The 21180-nt window shown below is 37.7% G+C and overlaps 2 protein-coding genes across 2 annotated transcripts; both read left to right on the top strand.

The window, feature by feature from the left end:
- Positions 1–4462: 4462 nt before the first annotated feature.
- Positions 4463–5590, top strand: LOC111991965 (RNA polymerase II C-terminal domain phosphatase-like 4). The gene has a single exon (XM_024023772.2). It carries the CDS (start codon positions 4463–4465, stop codon positions 5588–5590), a length of 1128 nt encoding a protein of 375 aa, XP_023879540.1.
- A 3921-nt stretch (positions 5591–9511) lies between these two features.
- On the top strand, positions 9512–10471 carry LOC111991964 (RNA polymerase II C-terminal domain phosphatase-like 4). The gene has a single exon (XM_024023771.2). It carries the CDS (start codon positions 9512–9514, stop codon positions 10469–10471), a length of 960 nt encoding a protein of 319 aa, XP_023879539.2.
- The last annotated feature ends 10709 nt before the right edge of the window (positions 10472–21180 follow it).

Here is a 21180-nt window from a genome sequence, read left to right as displayed (position 1 = left end):
GCCTAGACGGATGTAAGTTACTGACGAAGACCACTAAATGATTAAGAAGCCAAAACGGCTAAGTAACAAGATTCCGCCTAGACGGATGTAAGTTACTGACGAAGACCACTAAGTGATTAAAAAGCCAAAAACGGCTAAGTAACAAGATTCTGCCTAGACGGATGTAAGTTACTGACGAAGACCACTAAATGATTAAAAAGCCAAAACGGCTAAGTAACAAGATTCCGCCTAGACGGATGTAAGTTACTGACGAAGACCACTAAGTGATTAAAAAGCCAAAAACGGCTAAGTAACAAGATTCTGCCTAGACGGATGTAAGTTACTGACGAAGACCACTAAATGATTAAAAAGCCAAAACGGCTAAGTAACAAGATTCCGCCTAGACGGATGTAAGTTACTGACGAAGACCACTAAGTGATTAAAAAGCCAAAAACGGCTAAGTAACAAGATTCCGCCTAAACGGATGTAAGTTACTGACGAAGATCATAAGTGTTTAAAAAAGCCAAAAACGGCTAAGTAACAAGATTCCGCCTAGACGGATGTAAGTTACTGACGAAGATCACTTAGTGATTGAAAAGCCAAAGACTGACGAAGATCACTAAAAAGCCAAAAATGGCTAAGTGATAAAGTCCCGCCTAGACGGATACAAGTTACTAACATGCATCAAACGAAAAAGAAGAGGGACGTGCAATCACAAATACAAGTAAGTGCCAAAGAAATAAAATTAAAAGCCAGAGGCTAGCAGGCCAATTGCCACTGTTTCTACAACTAAAAGCCCATAAACGCTGGGCTAAAAATGCTGTCCTCAAAATAAATAAAATTGTTTAGCAAATAGATTTACAAAAAAAAAAAAGAAAAAAAAAGAAAAAGCCCAAAACATGACGGGCACCACAAAAAGAAAGAAATTTTTTCTGCTAAGTGTCAAACTCGTCCAGCCGCGTCGTCGGCAGGGGCATCCTCAGTACGAGCGGCGTCATTAGGAGCGTCAGCTGGAGCCTCAGTTTCGGTGGCAGACGATTGAACAGCCTCGTCAGCCGCCATTTCTTGATCCACCTTTTCCAAATCAAGCGCCTCCATGTTTACTCCAGAAGGGTGTTTGACGAGGTATCTCCTCAGAAGCTCGAAACCCTTAAAATACCAACTGAAGAGCACGGTGTTGTACTCGTCAGTGGTCTGGAAGGCTGCTACTGATCTAGCTGCAATGGTCTTGAGGCTCTCCTTGGCTGCTACAATTTGCTCGTCCTTCTCAATGTTCAACTGACGCTCCACCCTAAGATCGTCTGTAAGTTTCTTTGCTTGTTCTCTCAAGGTATTCGCCGTGCCCATGGATTCGATGAGATCCTTCTTCAAGCCTGAATTTTTCGCCTCTAATGCCTCCACCCTAGAAGTCAGGGACGCCACCTTTGCCTCCAGAGTAAGATGCTCAGAGGAAAGATGAAGACTCTCCCCCAGCACCTAAAAGAGAGTTAGAGATTTTCAAAAAAAAAAAAAAAAAAAAGAAAAAAAAAAAAGAGAGAAATCGAGGAAGAAGTACCTGGATGATCTTATGGACGTGGCCAGCAGCTACCCCACTGAGGGGGACACCGGACAAGGCCTTTAAATCGGCAGCAGTCACTACTTCATGGGCTCGATCCACGGCCATTTTCTCGTCATTCCAGATGGTAGATGGACGAGAGTCAGCCTTCTCCTTCTCTTTCCCTTTTTCGGAGAGACGTGGCCTCTTCGAGCGGGAGTGCCACCTATCTCTTCCAACGATACCGTTGGAGAAGCTGTCCTCGTCGTCTCCCCCACGGAGACGATCGGGTGGACGGAAGCAGCTGGAGCAACGGGGGCGCCCCTCCCGGTAACACGAACTATTTTCTTGCCGAGATTAGACAGCTGCTCATCTTTCTTCGACCTCATCTTGGTGTAAAGGTCCTTGTTAAACTTCGTCGTCATCTCTGCCAAAAAAGAGCAACATAAAAAAATTAAAATTAAATAAAAAAATTAAAAAAAAAAAAACACTGACGGATTCAACACTTACTTTTCTTTCCTTCGATTTCGATGTTTTGCAAAACGAAAGAGGAAGGATCTGGACCAAGATTGTAGAAGGCTAATGTCCTCGAGTCTACCAAGTCGTCCCAGTTTTCAATTGTCTGGGCGTATTCAATTGCCTGCTCAATGCGTTCCTTATACCTGCTCTTAAGCTTAGGCCGTCTCTTCACTGCAAAAAGAAGGATAACAAAAAATTATGACGACCACAAGCAAATAAATATAACAAAACTAAAACGACAAGGAGGGAAACTGACGCACCTAAGGTCGGGGTTGCCCACCGACGAAGCAACCTTGGAATGTCACCCCATTTCGGACTGGAGGGAGTCTCAAAGTCATCCCCGGACACAAAGAAAAATCTTGACTTCCAATACCTAAAGGACGAAGGCAGCCCTCTAATAATCCTAGTCCTTCTTTCCCAAGGAACCAGCTCATAATACCCATACTCTTTTGATTCTTTTAAACGATAAAGGTGGACGAGTTCACCCACCTTAATCATATCTCCATTAGTAGCCAACCATATCTCCATACAGTTGATGACTATGCTCCATGAATTAGGCATTAACTGCCTAGGGGCGATCCCAAAATAGCTCAAGAGCTCCATGAAGAAAGGGTGGACGGGAAATCTGAGTCCACAAGTAAAGGCAGCCTCATAAAAGCACACCTCACCCGGGAAGAAATGACAAGCCTGATCCTCGTTATTAGGCCGACAAACACGAACCCTCTCTGGGAACTGAAACCTATCCCTAAATCTACTCACCGTCTCGGCATCCAGACCACAAACCTCTTCAAGGGCATAGAAAGCCCTAACGACACGGGGAGAAGAGACAGCTGTATCCCCCTCCACTGGATTGCCGCTAGACGACAACCCAGTCTCGAGATCGCTGGATCTGACCTCGGACATAATGTTCTCCCTCCTCACCTGACCCTCGAACCAATCAACTGGTTGCCTAATTAAAGGCAGCAATTCAGTCAATACCACACTAAGGCCACTACCCTCAAAAACAAAACTCCCAAAATCAGAGAAAGTGCCTAAAGCCCCCCCTAAACACGCAAAAAGAAAAGAAACCGAGGGACAAACAACTCTAACCTCAGAACTACCAACCATGAAAATCCAACAAAAACACAGAAAAGGAAAACAACCCAACTAAATCACAAGAAAATTAAAAACAAAAAGAAGCAAAAAAAAGAAAAGAAAATCAGGAACAGTACCACAAGCAAAACCAAGAAAAGAGAAACGAGAGGGAAAGAGAAGCATACCTTAATCAATGGCGGATTGAGGGAGCTCTGCTTGACCAACGTATCAACTCAAAGAAAAGTAGCAGGAAAAAGCTAAAAGAAGAGTAATGGCTGAAATGTGAAGGAGAAAAATGAGAAAGAGAAGGAAGTTAAAAAGAAAAGCTCGAAAAACGGAAAGGTCGGCGTGAAACCCAATAGTCTCATCACCTTGGGCATTAATTGCACCAATCAACACGCGCCACGTAGGCCACGATCTGTGAAGCGCCGCATCTTCGCACTTAATACGAAACAAAACCCCAAGAGTCATTTACAACCTGTAACCCTTCGTATTCTATGATCGTCATTAAAACGACGAACACAGAATCGGGGGGCAGATGATGAGGTAAACAAGTACTGACGAAACTATCGAGCCTGTCCTATGAGGACGAGACCTTCGATACAGACGAGAACACCCTCAGGATAGACAACGTGGAAGGCAGCACTACTGACGAGGACACCCAGTCCATTTAATGCAGTCAACTAAACGGTTACACTTCCAACTGTACGAACTGTTTGAAGACATTGATGCCTCATTACACAGCCCCAAAACGTTACCCAATGGAGCATTAAGACCTCCATAACTCCTCCAACGACTAGGGACCATGAGAGCATATATAAAGCCCATACATTCCCACGAAAAAGAGGAGAGACAAGTAAGAAAGGAGATTGTTTATTTGCTTTTCTGTTCATCTTATATTGCTTTTCTTTTAAGAGAGTTTCATATTCTGACTTTGGCATCGGAGGTGTTGTGGCAGGCACCACACCAGTGACCATCTTCAAAGGCTGAAGAATCATCTCCGTCCGACGAATAGTGCTGACGAGTTCACACTCATCAAGTATAATTCAAACTGCATCTATGTTGATGTGTGCATGCTTCCTTTAGCTTGTTTTCCCACCATTTCCAATTTACTATTTAATCTCAATTATAGAATGATCCCAATTTTCTTATCGGTAAATGAATCAATTCTAAGTATATAGGGGGAAAAAAAAGTATATAAGAGTGCGTTTTTGGTTCTCTAAACTCTCACACGCTCCAGAAGTTTACATTTATTATTCGTTTCGTTAAGAGAGAGAGAGAGAGAGAGAGAGAGAGAGAGAGATATAGGGGTTGTCTTGTGACTATCTTTTGCTAAAGAAACTTCCAAGATTCACCATGAAGATAATTTCCGAGAGGGATTTTCCACAAGATGATCACTATGACGACTTTGATGATACCCCTGAAGAAATTACTGAGGAGACTTGTGCACATCTATGTGTTATTAGAGGAAAGTGTGTGAGCTGTGAGAGGGTAGCATTGAAGTACGTTCATCAGGGTATGTGGTTATGGCTTAACAAAGATGAAATGGATCGGATTCGGAAGGTAGAGTCAGCGAAATTTTTAGAAGATAAGAAAATGGTTTTGGTTCTTGATCTGGATCAAACTCTGATTCATTTAACAGAACAAGAAAAATATCTGAGAACCCCTCAAGAACTCTTGCAACATAACTTAAGGGACAGCCTATTCCGGGTGAGTCGACCTTGGGGAATGATGATGGTCAAGTTGAGACCTTTTGTGCACACTTTTCTGAGAGCAGCAAGTACCATGTTTGAGATTTATATGTGCACAATGTGTACACGAAGTTATGCGTTGCAAGTGGCTGAATTTCTTGACCCTGAAAATGTTTACTTCAAGTCATCAAGAATCATTGCACGTGAAGATTTACTGGAAACAGACGAAAAGACTCTTGATCTTGTGCTAGGAGAGGAACGCATGGTTCTTATTCTTGATAATACCAAGAGTGTGTGGAGTAATCATCCATTCAACTTGATTCATATCAAGAGGTATCGTTACTTTGATTCAGATCCTGATAGCTGGAGTGCTGATGAAGTTGAGTACGCTGCCCCGCTCATCACCCTTCTCCAAAGACTTAAAGTAATCCACAGACTCTTTTTCAACCCAAAATTTGAAGCCGGTCTTCAGTATAGAGATGTGAGATACATATTTGCTCGTCGTGACGTTCTCCGAGGGTGTGTATTATCCTTCAAACATATTTTCACTCCCGATTTTAGGCCCGAAAATTCGAGTCTCTGGTTAATGGCAGCGGAGTTAGGGGCCACATTTTCTATGGATAATTTAATAAACCCCATAACACATGTGGTCACTTGGTTTGCTACGGCGGAGGAGTTTCAGGAGGCAGAGCTGGAAGGAATTATTTTGGTCCATCCAAAGTGGCTACGTGCTTGCTACTATGCAGTCAGTAGGGTATCTGAAAAAGATTATCTGATTAAGCCGAAAGATTAGAAGTTGAGATGATCTTTGTTCACTTCTATTAACAGCACAGGTCTAATCTCCAGTTTTTTGTTGTTAACTGTTCTTTGCAGTTGGTGAAATAGGGTTTTTTTTCCCCTAGACAAAGAAATTCAGGATTCTTTACTTTTAATCTTTAGAGCTTGATTTTAAGTAGTCAAAGCTACGTGAGGAATTGAATTCTTCCTCAATTGTGATGAGGAAACATAGTTACAGTGGTTTATCTCCTTGCTGATGTCTACAATTTCTTATGTGAATGTGGCCTTGAAAATTGAAACAATTCTACCCTGTTGAATATATGCTATTGTTGCTATTTGTTTGATGGAAACTGATTAGTTATTTTGTATCTGCAATTACATGAATTGTAGGAGTGGAAGAAAATTTAGCTATGTTAGTCTAAGATTAAGTGGTAAAGCTGATCTTGAATCATAGTTTAACATACATAGAGAATGGAAGCAAAAAGTGTTTACTATCACCAAAAGTTAATAAACAGAGAATAGAAGCAACAATGCACACCACCACTTGGTTATGCTCAGTGAATCATCATATGCAAGAAACAGCATCCATCGGTCTCAAGAGCATGGCATGTCATAGGCTTAGTAATCACATACGATGATATTTAATTCACTCTAATACCATGCGTCCCACCCCAAATTGCTTGCTTAATATCAATTGAACCAGCCCAAGCACTGCATGCACACAAATTCATCCTAATGTGCCCTTGTCTATGGCAGTCGCTGCATGTCTTACTCCATCTGATATTGCTATTGTAGACATCTATTTTATTTTTTTTATTTTTTGCATTTTGCATAACAGGATGTGAGCTTGAGAGTTCCATTGTTTGCTCAAGTGGGCCAAGAATTGTGTCTTATTCCTGATTGAGGTGCAGGCTACCTAATACGATTGCAGTCTCCTCAAAGAATTACAGGCAGTGAATTGGTGTGTTAGGTTACTTCTCCAGAGACTATTGTCAGTGAAGTCTTTCCAAAATGTTGAAGTTGCTGTGTGATTGTGTGGTGTTGAGTGATTGAATGGTAAGTGAAAGCATAAAATAGAGAATACACAAAGATTTATGTGGTTCGGCCTAAAGGCCTACGTCCACAGTGAGAAAGTTCTTGACAACTACATATCATATTAAGCAATTGTATTACAATGAACTCAATGTAGGGTTTATATACTAGAGAATACTTGATTGACCATAGGCTAACCATAGACTAACCTAAGGTTATAATGTTTGTTCTACAAACATAAGCCTACAATTGGTTTGGGCCACTTAGGGCCATAATATGTCTTACACAAAAAAATTCATTGGTAATGGAGGTCATTACAACTAAATAAATCGTCCTTTATTTAATAATGATCATCAATTAAAACATATAAAAATGAGTGATTTGCAATGCTAAAATTATAATTTTGGGTGACTTTCTAGAGGAATTGAGCCCCTAGCCAGTTCAATTCAGCAGATGGCAAGTTTGCCAATATCTGAGGCTAGCTAGTCTTGCACGTAGTGTTTTTAAACTATGGATGCATATTCTAATGCAGAGCCTGTAGATGTCCCAAACAATTCCTAGAGCCTCTTTTTAATAACAATACCAGATTTTCAATTCAATATGTTAACTTATAATGTAAACTAATATTAAAAAAAAAAAAAAATCTGAAACAATAATCCCAGAAGTCTATGATCTCTTCCATCTACAGATAATGTAAGAATCCACAAAAAAATAGCATCAAATTTTGCAAAGAGATCACATTTTGCATGCAGAAAACTTGAAATTTTATGTGTGGGAGCCTCATTAGTCTTTGCAAAAGCACCGACCCTTAGGCTGGTAAACCATCAATTTTCCATCTTTATAGCATCATTTTCTCATTATATAAAGCACTACTTTCATCAAACAAAGACCTTTAACAACATGAACTGAAAAGTCACTCAAATAAAATTGTATTTTTAGGACTTTTTGATTTTTTTAAATTTTTCCTAAAATAATCAAGTGCTGACTCCAAACACATATTTGCTTTGAATTTAATTCTACTTGAGAAAAATAATACTATATTTGTAGTATTGGTCTAAATCATAGCCCATAGTCAATAACAATAAGCTCAAGCTGCTCAACTGGTTAAAAAGATTATTTATTGTTGGGAAAAATATGGTTTCACACAATCCTAGTTAGGTGAGGAAAACGTATCCTTCTGTGATCTCATTTCAGCTTTCTCCCAAACTCCATTCTTAGATAAAAAGGGGCATTCTTATNCACATATATCCACAATTGGTATGGAAATGTCCACATTTTAACACAAAAAAGTGGATGTGAAAAAGAGATGTTAAATAGTGGATATAAAATGTACATAATTATGTACCCAGTATAACCCATAGATCTAGTGAGTTCAATGTTCATTGTAGAAAAAAGGGTAATTCATCGGTGAATGACAATGTATTCCATAGGTGCAATTAGCCTCTAGCAAAGACAGTCCCACCTGAAGCCCAGAGGTTCAAGTATAAATAAAAAAAGTTATATACAGGATTTAGTTTCTTCTAACGAAAATCCATACTTGTCCAGCCTCAATCAATTCTACAAAGAATTAAGAAGTATCAACATCTAATGAATTGGATAAAGATTCATTAATGAATTATATCAATACATTGGCCTCTGTTTTATATATACAACTAAACAGAGAATCTACACTTGATCTTAGCCAAAGATGCTGCTAATTCTCTAGCCAATTGATCTCTTAAGAATAGATTTGTAAGTTCTTTTGACTTGTGCAACTGCCCTCACTATGTTAGTGATATTCTAATGGCATGTTTGGATGTTTAAAAAAGGAGGGGGAGTAGAGTAGAGGGAGGGAGAGTAATGCAATTACCTTATTTGGAAATTTTTTAAAGAATGAGGGGGAGGAGTTTGGAGGAGTTTGGAGGGGTTTGGACTCCCTCTAACCCCCAAATTTTAATTCCCCCAAATTGGAGAGATTTGGAGGGGGAGTAGATTACATAAACTATTGACCAAGTAAATTACCTAATTTACCCTTATTATATTAACAAAATTACACAAGAGGAAGGACTAATTACTCCATTCCCCCTTACTAATTTTAAAAACATCAAAATAAGGTGGAGGTGAATCATTCTCCTCTACTCTCCTCCCCACTACTCCCCTTTCCTCAACTCCTCTCTACTCTCCTCCCTCTCTAAACTTCCAAACAAGCCATAAGGGTTGAGGCCAGTTTAGCCTTTTTGTTTGTAGCCTTATTTCTTGCTTTCAATAAAATCTTTCTTTTCAGGAAAAAAAAAAAAAAAAAACTGAACAGAGAATCCAATCAACTTAACAGAATTAGCTAGATAGCTATCCTATAAGATGACTACAACTGGATTAATAACCCACGTGCACTGCACGTGACACAACAAACTTTGCATATGAAAAACGACAAGTAGCCCAAGGAAACAAAGTAACTAAACGATTGCAGTTTATGCAGTATAATTCAAACTGCATCTATGTTGATCTGCGTGCGCTTCCTTTAGCCTGCTCTTCTGAGATAGAGAATGAACCCATTTTCTTATAAGTAAATGAATCCATTCCAAATATATAGGACTTAAAAAAAAGTATATAAGAGTGAGTTTTTGGTTCTCTAAATAAACTCCAACACACTCCAGACGTTTCAGTTATTAGTCGTTAAGAGAGAGAGAGAGAGAGGTTGTCTTGTCACTATCTTTTGCTAAAGAAACTTCCAAGATTCACCCTGAAGATAATTTCCGAGAGGGGTTTTCCACAAGATGACTATGACGACTTTGATGATACACCTGAAGAAAGTACTGAGAAGACTTGTCTACATCCATGTGTTTTTAGAGGGAAGTGTGTGAGCTGTGAGACGGTAGCATTGAAGTACGTTCATCAGAGTATGTGGTTGTGGCTTAACAAAGATGAAATGGATCGGATTCGGAAGATAGAGTCAGAGAAATTGTTAGAAGATAAGAAGATGGTTTTGGTTCTTGATCTTGATCAAACTTTGATTCATTCAACAGAACAAGAAAAATATCTGAGAACCCCTCAAGAACTCTTGCAACATGAGTTAAGGGATAGCCTATTCCGTCTGAGTCGACCTTGGGAAAGGATGATGCTCAAGTTGAGACCTTCCGTTCACACTTTTCTGAAAGAAGCAAGTACCATGTTTGAGATTTATATGTGCACAACAAGTACACGAAGTTATGCGTTGAAAGCGACTGAGTTTCTTGACCCTGCAAATGTTTACTTCATGTCATCAAGAATCATTGCACGTGAAGATTTACTTGAAATTGACGAAAAGAGTCTTGATCTTGTGTTAAAGGTGGAACGCATGGTTCTTATTCTTGATGATACCGTGAGTGTGTGGAGAAACCATGAATCAAACTTGATTCCTGTTAAGAAGTATCGTTACTTTGATTCAGATCATGATTTGAGCGTTGTATCTCTTTCTGCATTGGGCACTGATGAAGGTGAGACCACGGGTGCACTCACCACCGTTCTTCAACAACTTAAACTAATACACAGACTGTTTTTCAACCCAAAATTTGAAGGTGGTCTTCAGGTTAGAGATGTTAGAGACATACTTAATCGCCTTAGGGTTCTCCAAGGGTGTACATTATTCTTCAAACATATTTTCCCTTCTGATTTTAGGCCCGAAAATTCGCGTCTCTGGTTGATGGCAGAGGAGTTAGGGGCCAAAATTTCTATGGATAATTTGATAAACCCCGTCACACATGTGGTCACTTGGTTTGCCACAGCGGAGGAGTTTGAGGAGGCAGAGATGGAAGAAATTATTTTGGTCCATCCAAAGTGGTTACATGCATGCTACAAAGCATTGGAAAGGGTATCTGAAAAAGATTATCTGATTAAGCCGAAAGATTAGTAGTTGAGATGATCTTTGTTCACTTCAATTAACAGCACAGGTATAATTTCCATTTTTTTGCTGTTAAATGTTTCTTTGCAGTTAGTGAAATAGGGTTTTTTTCCTAGACAAAGAAATTAAGGGTTCTTTACTTTTAATTGTTAGAGCTTGATTTTAAGTAGTTAATGCTACGTGAGGTATTGAATTCTTCCTCAATTGTGATGAGGAGACATTGTTACAGTGGTTTCTCTCCTTGTTGATGTCTACAGTTTCTTATGCGAGTGTGGCCTTGTAAATTGAAACGATTCTACCCTGTTGAATATATGCTATTGTTACTATTTGTTAGATGGAAACCTTATTTTGTATCAGCAATTACATGAATAGTTTCATTTACTATTTGGTAAAAATGATCTTGAATCATAGTTTAACATACATAGATAATGGAAGGGAAAAGTGATTACTAGCTAAAAGTTAATAAACAATGAATAGAAGTCACAATGCACCATTACTAGGTTATGCCCATTGCCCAGTATATCATCATATGCAACAAACAGCACTGCATTGGCCGCTGGTTTTTCTTTCAATACTTTGTGTGGCTCATAAAGTTTTTAAAATTTCTCGGCATCGATTGATCCCAAGCGCATGTCATGCCATAGACTTATTAATCACATACGATGATATGTAGTTCATCGTAATCCCTTGCACCCCACCACTCTAAACTGCTTGTTTGTCAATATAGAAACAGCCCAAGCACTGCGTTCACACAAATTAATCCTAACGTGCCCTTGACTATGGCACTCACTGCATGCCTTACTCAAGCAGATATCATAAATTTAGGGGACTTTCTAGAGGACTAGAGCACCTAACCAGTTCAATTCAGCACATGGCAAGTTTTCCAATATCTGAGGCTAGGCTTGCATGTAATGTTTTTGAACTATGGATGCATAATCCCAAGTCAATTAATATTAAAAGGCTAAAATACAATTAACGTTCACGAGGTTTGATTTATTGATGATCAAGTTCAAGACATTTCAAAATTGATAAACGTAGTCTAGAGGAGAAGAATGGGCAACAGTTTAAGGACCAAGTTGGTCATTTTTGAAATATCTTATAATTGACTTATATTAATTTAAACTTTAGGGGTGTTGATTTTATTTTGCCCAATATTAAAAATATGAAAAAAAATCTAAAACCATAATTCCAAAAATAAATGGTATTCTTGTATGGAAAATGTGAAACAATACCAAGGTAAAGAAATTCTAGTGTAAGTCTTTAACTGCCTAGAAGTAGGAAACACCAACTTACCTCACACATATAATAAAAGGGAAAAAAGAGGTGGATTTCTAAGCCATTAAAAAAAAATGAAAAAAGAAAAGAAAACCTAACTTACGGCTAAACACAGAGGAGAGGAGTTCGGCAGCCAGCGGCACTACAGGTCTGCAGAAGCAATGGTATCTTTCTCATCTCATATTGAATCCTTGTTTGGTTAACTTAGATTTAATCACGTGTTGACACTTAACATTGTTGTAACTCATAGACTTGTAGAGAAAACTTAAAAGAGAGCACAGAGCAAGACCAAGACGAAGAGACTTAGAGACATAGAATATACTAGAGGAAACTAAAGAGAAAGAGTCAAAGAGAGAGGTAAAAATCTAACACATCTTTGTCTTTCTCTCTTTAATATAGCCCATAATTAGTGGTGTGCAGTCAACCCGCAAACCGCCAAAACCGACCCAACCCAACCCAACCCACTAGGTTGGGTCAGTTTTTAGGGCTTGGTGGGTTAGATTGGGTTACAAATTTTTTTTTTATAGCGGGTCGGGTTGGGTTCGGGTCATAAAATTTCAAACCCACCAACTAACCCGACCCACCCATATATTTAATATATATTTAAATATATTATATAATTAATATATATATATTATTTTTTTAAATAACCAACTTTCATATCCTATATAAAAGCCAATTAGTTCAAACAAATCTTGGTAAATTACTTTGTTGTTTAGTCATTAGTTATGTTAGTATTGTGTCTTTAATTAAGGAGTTACATTGATACTAATCTTTGGATTTTTTTAATATATTTATTTATATATATATATATATATTGCTCAATTTATTAATAATAGTAATAAAAAAACATTGTCAAACCCATAAATTCAACTTGTCCCATGTGGGTTGGGTTGGACTTATGTGATGGGTTGAATTTTTTTTTTAACCCACCATGGTGGGTTAGGTCAAAAAATCCTCTTAATCCGACCCAACCCAACTCATGTATACCCCTACCCATAATTTATGTTCTTTTATAAATAAAAAAGTTGTCATCTGGCAAACACAACACAACATGTCAACAGTCAACTCCTATTGCCATAGCCTGTGATGTTTTGTGAATTTTATTTTATTTTTTTTACTTTTATTTTGTAGTTTTGTCTTTAACCATAGCCTGTGATGTTTTATGATTTTTATTTTTTGTAGGTTTATTTTTAGTGTTTTTTTCTATTAGTTAGTGTCTTTTAAAACGTTAAAGATTTTTTTTTTTTTGGTAAATAATTAAAGAGATTATTTGCAACTTTAAAATTTATTGGTTAGTTGTTGAATGCTTGTGTGCATAGTGCTTGTCTATTGTGTGCAATGATTATAGATTATTGATCATATAATAACATAATAATTATAGATGATTTCAAAGATTTAAAAAAACGGCAAGTTCCATTTTCATAAAAAATTGCATTGTAATATCTTAGAAAACAATAATTTTGTGTATTTTTCTTTGTTGATGGTTTATTAAATGAATGTTTATTTGGAGTTTTAAATTATTTATTTATTTATACTTCTGCCCCCTAACTCCAAATCCTGGCTCTGTTTCTGTACGTATGACGAGTAGAGACCTATATTTCTATATAATAGTGTGTTATATTACACATTCCAAAGTCTTTAATACAAAAAATAACAACCAACGTTATAATTAAGTTTTAAAATCTAAGGTTGATTGCTAAGTTTATTGATCGTTCATAAATTCTAATAGCTGAGAAGAAGCAAGGAGAGAAAAGTGTCAGTTCTTCTTATAGTTGGGTTTAATTTGAGGGTTTCATCGTAAAGTTAGAAAAAAAAATTATGAAAAATTTTGGCATAGCCACGAAGCTTACGTACATGTAAGGTATAAAAAAAAAACTTGCTATGATGCAGGCTTTGTTAAATTCATAAGAAATGCATGGCTATTTAGCAAGGAATTTCAGAGAGCAACGTAGAAGTAAAGGCAACGGCAAAGAAAGTTGTGATTAATTTTGTTGATCGAGGCAACCAAGACATTAGCACTTTAATAAATGCAGAGAAAGAATTGTGGAACGCATTTCAGGGAGGCATGTGAAGGTGGTGAAGCAAAAATTACTGCACTCTTCAAAAATAAAACATATAGTATCCATAAAGAAAAAGAGTAATGATAATCATACACTTCTTATTACATACTCACCATATAGGCACTATCACATGAATTGAAATGTGAAATCAAAAAATTGTATGAATTCACAAATTTTAGAAAGAAAAATAAGAATGCACTTGACAAGGATCGTGTCTTGTATGGCAACAACAAAGTTTGAGTATATTGTTACATGTACTATAAATTTTACTAAATTGAACTTATAATTAAATTGATGTGTCACCAATCATAATTAGTCAATTTAAACATCACATCAATTTGTAGTTTTATGTAATAAAATTTGTAATATTTTTAGTATTTTTCATAAAGTTTGTAGCGGCATCTTAGGTGCATCTTCAATCAACATTATCCAAGCTTTCGTTTGGGGATTGAGGCTTTGAGCCGTGTCATTCGTGAGTTAACCGGGCTTACAAACATTCATATTTCATAGTCAAAGAAAATCAAACAATGACTTTACCCCGCATTATACAAGAGAGCTTTAGGCACCAGCAATGCACGTATCAATCGCTCAGCCCAAAAAAAAAAAATTCTTATCAATTCAAACTATATAGACATGAGTAATTTGCATGGGATGCTTTATTACTTCTCGTTTTGTTCACCTAAGCGCAAGCCATATAAACAGTAGACACAGCCAACTAAGCTTTTAAATTAAAACGGTCTTTTGGTAGAAATTGCCAAAGGTCCCTAAAGAGTTTTTATGTTTTAAGGTTAAAATTTAAATTTGGAGTTTTCTGAAGAAAAAAAAAAGTTACGAGTACACAACTGTAGCAGTGTATTATTCTTTGGCCGCTTCTATAATTTCAGAATGTACGTTTACATTAGAGATTGGATGTAATGGGTTTAAAGCAAGGGCTGGAAGTTCAACTATTGGAAGTACTAAGGTTGGACTTTAATCCAAAAAGTGAAGCTTTCAAAACAACAAGAATGTTGTTATTTGATATTCATTTGTAACCCCATTTTGTATATTCAATTCTATGACTTGGCTTTGCTCAAATGATTAAGAGGTTTTTCAATCAGTTAATGTAAGTTATTTTTGTTAGTTAGAAATACTAAAGGAATGTATTCTATTTCCCTCAATAATAAAATATACATGAGTGTTTTATATAAGAGGCAGAGTATGTAATACAAGTATGTGTGCTATAGAAGTAAACAAGGTGGGCCTAAAGCCCACAACCTATTACACATTAACAGCCCCACTCAAACTCAAGATGGGTGTGAGACCAACTTGAGGTTATCAGCCAAAGCACGAAGGCGTCCCTTAGGGTGTGACTTTGTGAAGATATTTGCAAGTTGATCTTTAGACAATACTGAGAACAGCTTGAGAGCACCATGGACAAGATGATAACGGATAAAATGATTATCGATCTCAATGTGTTTAGTCCGTTCATGGAAGACATCATTGTGAGTAATATGAATGGCACTCTGATTGTCACAATAAAGAGGAGTAGCAGAGGATGTAGACACACCTAAATCCTTAAGAAGCCATCGTAGTCAAAGGAGCTCAGATGTGGTATCAACAAGGGCACGATATTCTGCTTCAGTATTAGAGTGGGCCACAAAGATTTGTTTCATGCTTCTTTAGGAAATCAGAGAAGAGCCAAGAAGAAAGCAATAGCCAATGGTGGACCTGTGATCAGTGAGATCTCTTGCCCAATCGGCATCAGAGAATGCACGGAGAAGAAAAGGAGACTAAGTAGAGTAAAAAAGGCCATGGAAGAGAGTGTCTTTCAAGTACCGAAGAATGCACAGAACAACAGCATAGTGAGTCGATCATGGAGCAGACAGATATTGACTCACTTGGTGAACAGCATAGAAAATGTCTGGAAGAGTGATAGTGAGATAAAATAGGCTGCCAACCGATCGTCTATAAAGAAAGGGATTAGACAATGGTTTACCCCCCCTCCTGAGGGAGTCAGATGCGCATTAAGTTCAACTGGAATGTCAACAGTCTTGCTATCAATGAATCTAGTTAGAGACAAAAGTTCAAAAGCATACTTAGCCTGAGTAATATAGAACCATCCATGGAATGAGTGATTTCAAGACCTAAGAAATAGTTGAGATGTCAAAGATCTTTCATCTCAAACTGCTGATTGAGAAAATCCTTGAGTTCTTAAATGCCACTTTGGTAATCACCAGTTATGATCATATCATCCACATATAGGAGAAGCAAAATGGTGTCTTTGTCAATGTGACGAAGAAATAAGGCGAAATCATAATGACTGGCAATGTAACCCAAGCGAGAGATGGTAGAGCTGAACTTGGCAAACCAATCTCGTGGAGCTTGTTTAAGGCCATAAAGTGCATGTTGAAGGTGACAAACCTTGTTTGGTTCAATAGAGAGACCAAGAGGAGGTTACATATAAATTTCTTCACTTAAATTCCTATTAAGGAAGACATTTTTGACATCCATTTGAAAAAATGTTCCGTTTACTAGCAGTGGCAACAGCTATGAGGGCACGAATAGATGAGATTCGAGCAACCGGAACAAAGGTCACTTCATAATCAATCTCATAATCCTGTGTAAAACCTTTTGCAACAAGACGAGCTTTATATCGCTCAATGGACCCATCAGAGCGAGTCTTGATCTTATAGATTCACTTACAACCAACCACAGATTTCTAGGGAGGAGAGTTACCAAATCCTAAGTATGGTTTTTAGATAATGCATCAAGTTCCTCTTTTATTACAATCTGCCATAAAGGGTCAATTGAGGTCTCACGATAGGTGTGAGGCTCGTGCATTGTAGTAAGGGCAGTATAACAATGATAGTAAAGTAAATGTGCACGAATGGATCTTACCTGAGTTGAATGACGAGGTGGAATGTCTTGTGCAAGATCTTCAAGCGGAGTAGGAGCAGGGGACCCAAGTTCAGGGTTGGGCGACTCATCTTTGACTTGTTCATTAGAAGATGATTTAGGAGAGGCATTAAAAATATCTTGTGGTTGGACAGAGAAGTTTATAAGAGGATCAAGAGTAAATATAGAAGGAATATATGGCTCATCTGAAAAAAGATCTAAGACAGAGGAGGTAGATAGGGAGGCACGAAAGTGAGAGAGCTCGACAAATGAGTGATTTTCTCAAAAGATAACATTGTGAGAGACATGAAGACGATGAGAGATAGGATCATAACACTGATACTACTTTTAAGTTTCACCATAGTCAAGAAAATAACAAAGTCTAGGCCGAGGCTCAAGTTTGTTATGCTCATGTGGCTAAAGAAGAACGAAATAGGCAGAATCGAAGGAGTGAAGGTGATGATAGTCTGGAGGTGACCCAAAAAGATGTTCATATGAAGTTTGATTTTGGATGACAGGACTGAGAATGCAATGAATAGCATGAAGAGCAGTTTCGTCCCAAAAAAGAGCAGGAACTTTGGCAAAAAGAAAGAGAACACGAACACTGTCAAGAATAGAACACGAACACTGTCAAGAATATAACGAAGTTTTTGTTCAGCTCTACCATTTTGCTGAGAAGTACCTAGACAAGTTAGTTGATGAACAATTCCATAGGAATGCAAAACAGCTTGGAAAGCATATATAGTGTATTCAAGAGCATTATCAAATTGAAAATTTTTGATACGTTTGGAAAATTGAGTTTCAACCATTTTTGCAAAATTAGAATATACTTGCAATAATTCAAAATGATATTTCATATGAAAAATCCAGCTATAGCAAGAATAATCATTAATAAAGACAACAAAATATCGAGATCCACAAATACTAAAGATAGAGGAAAGCCCCCAGACATCAAAATGAATAAGGTCAAAGATATCAGTGGACATTGATTCACTAGTATTGAAAGGCAAAGCTGGTTGTTTTCTTAATTGACATGAAACACAATCAAAATTTTTTGTAGATACTGAACCTAACAAACCTCTAGAAGCCAAGTGTTGTATCCGAGACGAAGATGTGTGACCAAGTTGGGCATGCCAAAGTGCAAGGAAAGGAATAGAAAAAGCTACAACAGTTATAGCAGCAATAGAAATAGGAGTAACTGGTGGAAGACGAAGGTTGTCCACAAGAAACATACGCCCAACTTTGGGACCGGTCTCAAACTCCTGTCTTATCCTTGGATCCTGCACAATATACCTAGAATAATCAAAGGTAATGCGATAACCCAACTCAGCTAATTGTCCCACATAAAATAAATTGTAATAAATGTTAGAAACATTAAAAACCCCCAAAACCAAGAGGTTGGAGGTCGAGATAAAACCTATATTATGACCAAACATTGTGAAGCCATTAGCTATGTGAATATTAAGAGGGTGTGGTGCAGGTTTAAGTTGAGAAAATAAGGATGAGTGAGATGTGATGTGATTGTAACAAGCAGAATCTATAAGTTAAGAGGAAGGAGACATACTAGATGAAACTGAGAAAGAAGAGGAATAAGATGCATTATCAACCATACGAAATGTTAGAAATGTTAGAAACATTAAAAACCCCAGAACCGAGAGGTTGAAGGTCGAGATAGAACCTATATTATGACCAAACATTGTGAAACCATTAGTTATGTGAATATTAAGAGGGTGTGGTGCAGGTTTAAGTTGAGAAAATAAGGATGAGTGAGATGTCATGTGATTGCAACAAGCAGAATCTATAAGCCAAGAGGAAGGAGACATACTAGATGAAACTGAGAAAGAAGAGGAATAAGATGCATTACCAACCATACGAATGGTAGTAGCGATGATGTTTTGTAGGTCAACTATGGAAATGGTGATAATGGATCCAGAAAACTTAGACTTTGTAGAGATGGGAGCCATTGGTTGGATACTCTCAGTGTTAGCAACAGTAGTAGCAGAAATGGAAATAGCTGATTTGTTGCGTTGATAACAAATCTCAGAAAAGTCAACCTAAGGACAAGTCAACAGCTACTGTCAATGATGATGTAAGCAGATGACGTCAACAAAGAATCTTGATGACGTAAGCATATGACGTTAGCAACACCTTGGAAGATGACGTCAACTAGGGCTGATGTGGCAGAGTGACATCACAGATGATGTCAGCAACAGCAAGGTCAGTGCGTGTAACGCATGAGGTGCGTAGACGACATTGCAGAATCTTTAAGTGGTGTGTGAGAGCATGTGGACAGTCTGATGAGGCCAATTCTTTTCCGATGATGTAGATCAAAGAAAGATGATTCCAATAGCAGCAGCGGTGAGAGGATTGAAGCAATACCTAAGGTGTGTGAGGCATGTGGAAGAAATTGCCGAAACTTTGACTAACGCGTGGCGGCTCATGGATGGTCAGATGATGATGATTCCGGCAGCATTGTGTATAGCGGTTGAAAATCTACACGATGATATGTCTTATGTCCTAATCGGAGGTACAATGTGAAATATCCAACGGAGGCAGTGGTCTTGGTGGCGGTGATTGAGCTTTTGGCAGTGAAGATTCAACCTTAGGCACCTTTGATGGAGGTGGAGTAGTCAGGAGAGGGCACGAAAAACGTTTACTAACTGAAGAAGTCGAGGCAGTGGAATATACCAACAAAGACAAGACTACAAGACACAAGAAAGTTAGAGCAATGGCTATGATACCAAGTTTGAAATACTAAATGAATGTATTCTATTTCTCTCAATAATAAAATATACATGAGTGCCTTATATAGGAGATTGAGTGTGTAGTACAAGTATGTGTGCTATACAAGTAAATAAGGTGGGTCTAAAGCCCACAACCTATTACACATTAACAATTATTATTTAAAAAAAAAAAAATAATCGTGTAGTTTGTTTTCTATTCTTTACTTAGAAATCTTAGGTTTAATTTATTTTTATTGCTCATTCTTTTTGTTCCTAGTTTATAAGTAGTTGCATGTTAAGATAGTGGAGATATATAAATTAGAGTTACAAATACGTACAGGTAGCCCTATTTGTGTATGCATCTTGAAGCATTGTGTACACAGCTCTAGTCAGTCGCTATGTAAGCATATGCCTCCGAGAAACCCTTATTTCTGCTTTCATTCATTGGCTTTCTTTCAATAAAAGTGATTCACATGTGATGCTGGTCTAAGGTATATCTTCTATTCTTTTAATTCCAAATTATCAATGTTTTACATGGTGTGATGTCTGAGGAACTTTGAAAAATTCCGATTAGGGTTGTATAAATGAAGCCCTAAAATTGGGACACCCACCTCTAAGTGATTGATCTTTGAGTTTGTCTGTTTAATCCCATATGTGTGTGTGTGTGTGTGTGTGTGTGTGTGAATTTTACATGCTTAGAAGGGAACCAACTACATGCTTAGAAGGGAACCAACTACATGCTTAGAAGGGAACCAACTTAGTGGGACCTTGTTAGAAAATGGCCAAGCAGTACAAGTGGAGGCTAATCTCACCTAGAACCTTGTTGCCAAAAAATGTAAGAGCTAATTTTCTTATCGATGCAGAACATGGATGCTCGAGAGCTAATCTGGTAAGGGAATTTTTTATTAATTTTGAAGCAAAAATTATCCTAGGCATCCCTCTAAGTATTAGTATGCCTCTAAAGATAAATTGGTTTGGGCAGCTCCACCAAATGGTAAGTTCATTGTCAAAATTGCCTATTGGATAGCTATGGATATGAAAAATGCAGAGCAAGAAGGAACCTCGGAAGCCAGTGGACAACGGCAACTATGGAAGTCTGTTTGGGGTGCTGTTTTGCCAAATAAAATCAAAAACTTTGTTTGGCGGGCTTGTCAGAACATCCTCCCTACAAAATCCAACCTTTATCGCAAACAAGTGATTAATTTTTAAGTTTGTGAGCTATGTGATAAGAGTTGTTAGTTGTGAGGCAACAAGCCATGTTCTTCTTCACTATGATTTTTCTTTATCGGTAAGGGAGGTTTGTGGTTTGGTGATAGACAGGGAGTGTACTTTTGAAGATATGTTTTGGAAATTAAGTAATTGCTCAGGACCATCAGCTATGGACCTTACTCAAATTCATTGCAGTTTCATAGAATATTTGGAATAATAGAAATGGAATTCAGCTGTGTATAAATCTAATGTTGATGGTGTTGTCTTCAGAGATCAGTCTACTACTGGTATGGGTGTGCTTCTTTGAGATGATAAAGGACAGGTAGTTGGAGCCTTAAGTCGCAGATTTATGCTCCCCTGGGCCCTCTTGAGGCTGAGGCAAAAGCTATGGAAGCTATTGTTATTTTTGCAAGGGACATTGGAATTCAAGATGTTATTTTTGAGGAGGACTCTCTACAAGTTTGCAATGCTGTGAATGGTTGCTCGCTAGCTACCCCTGCTGTTGCTAATGTTTTAGAGGGCATCTTTCTTCAGCTTCAATCTTTTCGTTCTTTTCTTTTTTCTCACATTAAAA

Source organism: Quercus suber, unplaced genomic scaffold (assembly GCF_002906115.3).
Source record: "Quercus suber isolate HL8 unplaced genomic scaffold, Cork oak 2.0 scaffold_107, whole genome shotgun sequence".
NCBI lineage: Eukaryota > Viridiplantae > Streptophyta > Magnoliopsida > Fagales > Fagaceae > Quercus > Quercus suber.
This window is presented reverse-complemented; position numbering and strand designations above follow the sequence as displayed.

What these genes read in the sequence shown, in the direction of transcription:
- LOC111991964 (XM_024023771.2), top strand. Translation starts at nt 9,512, where the DNA reads ATGGATCGGATTCGGAAGATAGAGTCAGAGAAATTGTTAGAAGATAAG.
- LOC111991965 (XM_024023772.2), top strand. Translation starts at nt 4,463, where the DNA reads ATGAAGATAATTTCCGAGAGGGATTTTCCACAAGATGATCACTATGAC.